This window comes from Miscanthus floridulus, chromosome 1 (assembly GCF_019320115.1).
Source record: "Miscanthus floridulus cultivar M001 chromosome 1, ASM1932011v1, whole genome shotgun sequence".
NCBI lineage: Eukaryota > Viridiplantae > Streptophyta > Magnoliopsida > Poales > Poaceae > Miscanthus > Miscanthus floridulus.
The window spans coordinates 178,567,287-178,575,046 of NC_089580.1; the positions used below are offsets into that span (position 1 = coordinate 178,567,287).

General features: G+C 50.4%; 1 protein-coding gene across 1 annotated transcript; it reads left to right on the top strand.

Moving 5' to 3' along the window:
* LOC136503662 (GTP-binding protein At2g22870-like) lies at positions 1-3,331 on the top strand. The gene is made up of 4 exons (XM_066498667.1): positions 1-508; positions 1,377-1,446; positions 2,418-2,580; positions 2,754-3,331. Exons 1-4 carry the CDS (start codon positions 34-36, stop codon positions 2,970-2,972), a joined length of 927 nt encoding a protein of 308 aa, XP_066354764.1. The 5' UTR covers positions 1-33; the 3' UTR covers positions 2,973-3,331.
* The last annotated feature ends 4,429 nt before the right edge of the window (positions 3,332-7,760 follow it).

The window sequence follows — 7,760 nt, forward strand, 5'->3', positions numbered from 1 at the left end:
CCGTCGAACGCCCCTGCGCACGCTCCAGCTGCTATGCTCCTCCGCCCGCGCCCCTCCCTCTTCCGAGCCGTCGCGCCGCCGCCGCTCACCAGCGCCTGTGTCCCCTCCCGTCGCACGTTCTCAGCTTCTGCAGAGGCGGGAACAGCCTCCCCCAAGGATGCAGCGCCATCGCCGGTTCCGGCGGCCACGCGCAAGAACGCCAGGAAGGCCGGGCCGCCGCCTATGGGGATCGTGAAGACGGCGCTGTTTCTGCCGCCCGGGTTGGAGCGGGATGCGGCGGTGGCCGCGGACATGGTCATACCGGGGTCGAACATTGTGGTCGGGCCCTACGCTGGGGACGCGAGGGTGAAGGAGGCTGAGTTCGTCAAGAGCAGCGCGCGCGCGCGGGACTGCCCCAAGGACGACCGACCCGAGTTCGCTGTCCTCGGCCGGTCCAACGTTGGCAAGTCCTCGCTCATCAACGCCCTCACCCGCCGCAAGGAAGCCGCGCTCACCTCCAAAAAGCCTGGTGATACAAAAGAACAAATTTTAAGTTTTGTTCTTCTGCTTTCTTGAAAGTACCCTTAGTTTATCGATTCCCTGATTGGCCATTAATTAGCATCAGAGAGTTTTATGCTACTGTAATGTCGTTATGGCGCTCTAGGTCGCATTATGTAATCCCCCACCCTCTTGGTTCTGGCGCTTGAGGGGATATTCTGGTTAGAGTTACAGTCTTCACAGATCCCAGCGGCAGCCAGGTTTCCCAGTGGACACTGGGAGAATAAACCCCAGCTAGGAAATATAAAAATTCAAAAGTAGAATTTGGAATTTAAATGAATTCATAATACCCAGCGTGGCAATTGTATTGGACGAGCAGGCTACTCTAGTAGGGGATTTAGAACCTGGTCAAATTCAAACTATAGCGGATAGCACTTCATTTCCACAAATCATTTTGGGTGTAGCGGTACCAGTTATGGAACTGTCGAATTCAATTTTACAAGCCTAATAACTTGTACTGGCCATGGTCCAAGATTTTATTATTGTATTATTGTTTTGGACATTGAACCTCAGCTTATTTCTTTTGCCGACTTTATAAGGGCTCCTTTGATATTTCTTCCATCCTAAATATTGATCTTGCCCATCCTTCGTTAACAGTGATTTTATTTACAATTAGCATATTTTATTTGTTTGCTATAGAGTTTCTTCAATTTTGGACTATTTTGTGTTCGCTAACTTCGAATCTACTGTTTCTGTAATATGAATACCTCCTTATTGTTGTATATCAAACTTAATAAATTTACTCTGGCAGGCAAACTTGGCATGCCATGTTTCTTTATTTTAAAATGCACACTCCTTATGTTTGGTCATGGGTTCTAACATCATCATATGTTCTGCAGGGAAGACCCAGACAATCAATCACTTTTTGGTTAATAAAAGTTGGTACCTTGTGGATTTGCCTGGTTATGGGTATGTTTACTCTTTTTTTATCACGCTAAGGTTTTCTCGTTGGTCCCAAATTAGGAAGCCAACTTGTTCACTAGTGCTTGACATGCTATGTTCCAGAATGGGAACATCTTTTGTTGTTTTCTCTCCCTTTTACATATGTTGATTAGGAATTTAATCCTGCTGATGTACTACCTTTGTCACACTCATCTAGTCCCATAGCCAGAATGATATTCTTTTTACGACGGAGGAAGTATTCATTCGTGGCAGTCTAGAACCTTTGTATACACCAGCTGTTCATGCAAGTAGCATTCCCTAAGCTTGTTTTACTATGATAAATTAACATAGCAATAGAACAGTGGATGCAATCCATTCAGTTTTAAACTTCTGATATGAAAACAAAGTGACGTAAACATTTTTTCCTGAAGCTAGACTGCTAATGTGTTAGTTCTGGAAGCCCATTACTATGTCTTTTTTTTTCATGCCATTGGATAGGGCACAAGCTGAAGGGCGGGCCTGGTGCAAGCGGTAGAGTCTTACCGCCTGTGACCGGAAGGTCCCGGGTTCGAGTCGCGGTCTCCTCGCATTGCACAGGCGAGGCTAAGGCTTGCCACTGACACCCTTCCCCAGACCCCGCACAGAGCTGGAGCTCTCTGCACTGGGTACGCCCTTTATTGGATAGGGCACAAGCTCCACTTGCATCAGTTGTATTTTTCCTTTAGATAGCATTCCTGATTTCATTTGCTGGTGTCTTGACTCTTGATAATGTTGTAACAAGTGCCTCTGCCTCCAGCATGAAACAAGAATGTTTTACAGACACTCAAAAGTGACCTGTGTTTCCTTTTTCCACATCCTGTTTTTAAGATTGTTTACCATAAACATTAGAACACTGTAGTATAAACTATTTCAACATACAGTTTATTTGTATAACTTTCAACATACTGTTAGTTCTCATCTGACCTACGTAGCGAACATGACAATCTTCCTACATGTAGGTTTGCAGCTGCATCCCAATCAGCTCGAATGGACTGGTCTTCGTTTACCAAGGGTTACTTCTTGAACAGAGATACCTTGGTTGGTGTACTTCTCCTTATTGATGCCAGTATTCCACCTCAGAAAATTGATCTAGACTGTGCTAACTGGCTCGGCCGTAACAATGTAAGGCAGTATGCAGTTCAACTGATAATATTATTCCATCTGATGTTGGTGTGCTTTTTTGAACTAACTTATTTTTTGTGTTGTTGCTACATGTCTATTATTCATCTCTCTAACTGCATTCTCACTATATCTATGTTGCTTCTGGTAAAAAAAAATATGTGTTGCTGTTTCAGATTGGATTGATATTTGTGTTCACCAAGTGCGACAAAGTAAAGAAGGGTAAAGGAGGGCGGCCTGATGAGAACATCAAGCAGTTCCAGGAAACTATCAGTGGGCTTTATCCGGAGCCACCACCATGGATCATGACAAGCAGTGTTACCGGACTAGGCCGCGACGGGCTACTCCTCCATATGTCACAGCTGAGGAACTACTGGGATAATGAAGCAGTCTAGGTAGAGCTACATAGACCAACCGCCACTAGCAACAGTAGCAGTACGTATATTTGAAGAGAGAATCACATGGCTTAAACTTTCACCGATAGATCTGGCTTCTCATGGGGCTTCCTGCTCAGTTTTGCTTCCATTTTTTTGGTTGGCCTTTTGATGTATAGTGGAAGTGCAGCTGCTTCTAGTTTCTGTTCCATCCATCCTGTGTTAAGTGAAGCCCTTATGGTTCCTGCTTGTACTACACCTTAAATGTCGGATCTGAAATTACACATTTATGGAGGTGAAGGTACTCGAGAGAATTCAATGTACTGTACATGTACACATTCAATGAGACGAAGTCATGAAAGCTGAAACCCTTGTGCAAACACATTTTATTGTCAGATAGGCTGCTGCTGCCTTTGGATCCACTATTACTCCGTGGCAAAGATCGTCTCAGTGATTTGGTAAAGCTCGGTTGGTGATTCCGCGGCACCGGGCGGTGATGTACGCATGTCGGCCTGCCTTGGGTACTCACGGGGCGAGGAACTGATCACCTCTCACTCTGACCGGCGACGTGAACACCGTTAGTTCGGTCCCACGGCGAAGGCGGACAGCGAAACCAGAAAGCGAGCAACGCATGGACGTACAGACAGAACCGTGGCTCACTTTCGCCGTGGCCGGCGTGCCGCGCCGCCGCTCGCAGTGCCGTGTCGAACGCTGCGCGAGCCAAGCCGCTCCGCTCCGCTCCGACCGCCCGACGGACGGGTGGGGGCGGCCCTGGTCTGCGCGCGATCTGGACGCCAAACTGGCGAGCTTTGTTTCAGAGCGCGGGTCAATAAACACCGGCCATGTCCCGCTGCCGCTGGCCGTGGGGGCAGCCGCAGGTGTGCTGACGGGCGGCGTGCCCCACCCCTCGTCCCCGCTGGGGGTCTCGGTCTCATCTCCTGCAGCGCGGGCACGGGCCCGGGCCCAGGGCTGCTAGGCTGCTAGCAGCCATACTCCCAGAACGATAGGAAAATGTGGAACCATAGCGGTTTTTAGAAAGTTTTTGCATTGTGAAAACGCAACTGTTCTGAAACGACGCTCCTGGAAAGAAGAGCGTATGATCATGTTCCACCCGGACGCAGGGACTGGTCCGGAGGGAGACGGTCCCTCACTCTCTGCCCTCCTGCTGCCCGCTGCCTGGTGCCTGCTACTGCTAGTGCTAGTGCTAGATGACGACGGCGGTCGCCAGCGCCAGCGCCAGCGCCACCACCACCACGTAGCCGTACCAGGTACCGACCAATACAATAAGATCGCCGGCGTTGGCAAGTACAGTAAATTGTCGCGTGCAGCGCAGCCCCTCGCGCTGCGAAGTTAATGGCGTCGCCGAGGAACACGGCCGGCAGTGGCATTTACCGCACGGCATCGCCTTCAGCGTATTTGTGAGGGAAATGTGGGATCTTGTTTGTGCAGGTGGTGCTTGTTTGAGCTTTGAGGAGAATCGTACTGGCCTCCAGCGGCGTATATATCGCTGTACAAACACGGCTCGTTCTGCCAATGAAACGAAGTAGTACACCTGGCAATCGGCCGGCCATGAGATCAAAGCACGACCCGACGAAGCTACGTGGAGTATTGTATTGTACTCCTATATTGACAAATGTGCGTGCGTGGTTAAAGGAAACCCAGGCCACGTTTCGTTGGTACTGAGGTGTTGTTTAAATCTCGGGCTGAAGTTTAGAACGTCATATCGGGTGTCACATGAAGGTGTTACATAGAAGCATTCAGATAGTAATAATAAAACAAATTATATAAGTCATCAGTAATCCACGAGACGAATTTATTAAGCCTAATTAATTTAGCATTAGCACACATGTTACTGTAGCACACGCTGTCAAATTATGAACTAATTAGGCTTAAAAATTCGCTTCGCAAAGTAATCGTAGTCTATAAAATTAGTTATTTATTTAATCTATATTTAATACTTCGTGTATACATCAAACGTACTACGTGACCGGAACTAAGCTTTAGGAGAAACTAAACGGTTTGAGCGAGACGTGAGGTGAAGTGTTTTTCGTAATCTTCGCCAAAAATTGTGACTAGCACAGACGCATCGATTGGACTACGCAAAGCGGACCGTGGCGCCAGAGCGCTAGGAGTACTACTACTACTCCAGAGGGCTCAGAACTCTGAGATGAGCTCAGCCTCAGGCCTCAGGCCTCAGGCCCGGCAGCCATGACCCCATGAGTGACAACTCGCATCAACCAACGACGAAACGAGGTTGACAGTCGGCAGAGGCGCATACGGAGGAGCCCAGGAAATGATTCGGCTCTGCTGGACACGAAAGTCCATGGGCAGGCACAGGAGTGCATGAATCGACGATCATTGCGCCTCTCATCAGCCTCTGCACCGCCGCTATATGCAGTGCAGGCGGCCTCGCTGCGTGGAGCCGTCGACGGACCGATCGATCGATTGATCGGCCTGCGGCCTGCCGCTGTACTGTGCTCTGACGCGCGCCGGCCGGCTGCATGCGGCTGAGCTGGCCCCTCGGCCCGTGGAAGCACGAGGATCAAGCCCTACGCAAAAGATACACGAGGCGTCCACGCTTTTATCCACCGACCGACCGGCCAGCATCTTCCCCTGACGTATATACGCCATGATACGTACGTCCTACTTCAAGCAAGCATGCGTATTCCTCCTGGCTTGTTTTCTATGTACCGCTTTACTTGAGGATTGAGGTCGTCAAGGCACAAGGGCTGCGCGCTGTTGTTGGGTATTTTCGACGTCGACGCGACGTTCAGTGATCACCTGATCTTGTGCGTGGTAACAGTCCGACGATGGCGGATGGCTGGGTTTCAGCTTCCCCGTGAGCTCTTTTCTTCCTTTTTCCGGTAACAAAGTTACAAAGGCATGGGCTCATGGGGGAGGCGCCAGTGCGGGGCAGAGGATCAAAATTTTCAAACCAACATCTTTTCTCCAGAGCCAGTCCCAGAGATTTTGCTCTGAACACTCCAGTATTGATTGCACATGGAGCATCCGCCGTTAGTGATGCAGCAGCAGGAGCCGGTGCAGGGGGGCCGATGGGGTCCCTCCCTCTCCTCGCGTCGTCACACAGCCCGGCCAACGCACCGTTCTATTCAGCAGGCCGGGGCTCGGCAGTAGCCGTAGCACTAGCACGGCATGGGAACGAGAGGGCGAGACAGACCACGCAACAGCACGTTCTCGGTGTAGTGGCTCGCGCAGTATGTAATGTACTCCGTAGCATGCATGTACTTGGATCGATGCATTCCGGCCCTCCATCCAAACTCCACCGAGACGCGATTGACCAAACACTTTTGTTGTTTCCTCTCAGAACCACTGGGGCCAGTGCGTGCTTTTGCGAGTATAAAGGCTCCAACTACACCCGAGACCCATCGGTCCGTGCCCGTCCAGATTGTACTCGGGCGCCTGCCTCGGCACATCGAGTCCGACACCCCACGAACGTGCCAATCAATGGCCCGATCGGCGCACGCTCGTGGTCCTGCTCCAGCTCCAGCGTTGCCACTCGCCAATCTCCATCGACAGTGTGTCACTGACCTTCCGTCGGTATAGAAAGTGACCAACACGTAAATATTTATAGTTTTGTTGTACGTTGTGATCAGAGATGACCTAGCACTCAGTGACACCACGTTTATACTGGTTCAGGCAACGTGCCCTACGTTCAGTTTGAGTCGATCGGTGACTTTATTCCTAAGCTCATGTGCTCGAAGTTTGCTGTGGGGTTACAAATAGTAGGGAGAAAGATAAGAGGTACAAGAGGTCCGATCGAACTCTAGTCTAAAGGGTCGAGAGTGACGAGAGCTCCGTTATGTGCTAAGTATTCGAGCGTGTGCTCGGTATAACTTTAGAGTGACTAAAGTTACAGAGGGTGAATCAATGTAAGTAAACTGATCGATCTATCTTGTTGGAAGAGAGCTCATCCCATTTTATAGATGAAGGGGATAGTCTTACAAGTGAGAGGGAGAGAGTACGTATTCTACTAAGTCTTGCTGTCCATGCCGGTGGGTACAAGATTATGTTAGGCGCCCATAATACTGTTTAATGTCAGATGCACGTGGGAGGTGGCGTTGTCTTCTTCAGGTATGGCAGACGTCGGTACCTGCCACACTGTTGATAACCAGATGCATGTAAGGGGTTTTACCATATTTACCTGGTACGGTAAATGTCGGCGCCCACAACACTGTTGATGCCTCAGAGGCACGTGGGGGAGCCTGACTGTATTTGTCTCGTATGGAAGTTGATGACGCCCACAACACAGTAGGGAAATGTCGGCGTCTACAACATTGCTTTGGTTCTGTCATGTCAGGGAGGTCGCAGGGTACTATCCTGCAGGTGTACAGGGTACGGTCCTCGGTATTACGGTTGACTTGAGCGCTTTGCCTTACTTTCTCAGTTCTTTCCCTGGTCCTTACCGAGCGGGCGTCCCCGGTCGGTCAGTCCCAGTCGGCTCTGATTGCGTCAGTCGGAGAGGAGCTGTAAGTAGGGTTTCGGCGCATTCCCGGTCGGAGAAGCGGGTCGGAGTCGGAAGTGGTGTTTTGGCGAGGCCTTCCGATCGGAGAGGTCGTCAAGAGGTGGGCCGGTGTCAGAAGCGAGCGCTGTTCTTTCTTCGTGATGCCTTCCGGTCGGAGAGGCGGACCAGAGTCGGAAGAGGGCTCCGTTCCTCCTCGACCAGGCCTTCCGGCTGGAGATTGGTTTGTCCTTCTGGCCCGTCGTTTAGGTGTTTGGGCCGGCCTAAGAGTTTGCGCGTCATTTGCAACGTTGTATACCAGGCCGAGCCTTTGCTGGGAAGTCGGTCCA

What these genes read in the sequence shown, in the direction of transcription:
- LOC136503662 (XM_066498667.1), top strand. Translation starts at nt 34, where the DNA reads ATGCTCCTCCGCCCGCGCCCCTCCCTCTTCCGAGCCGTCGCGCCGCCG. An exon ending in GCTCACCTCCAAAAAGCCTG is followed by an intron (nt 509 to 1,376) that starts GTGATACAAAAG and finishes TATGTTCTGCAG; the next exon opens with GGAAGACCCAGACAATCAAT. An exon ending in GTGGATTTGCCTGGTTATGG is followed by an intron (nt 1,447 to 2,417) that starts GTATGTTTACTC and finishes TCCTACATGTAG; the next exon opens with GTTTGCAGCTGCATCCCAAT.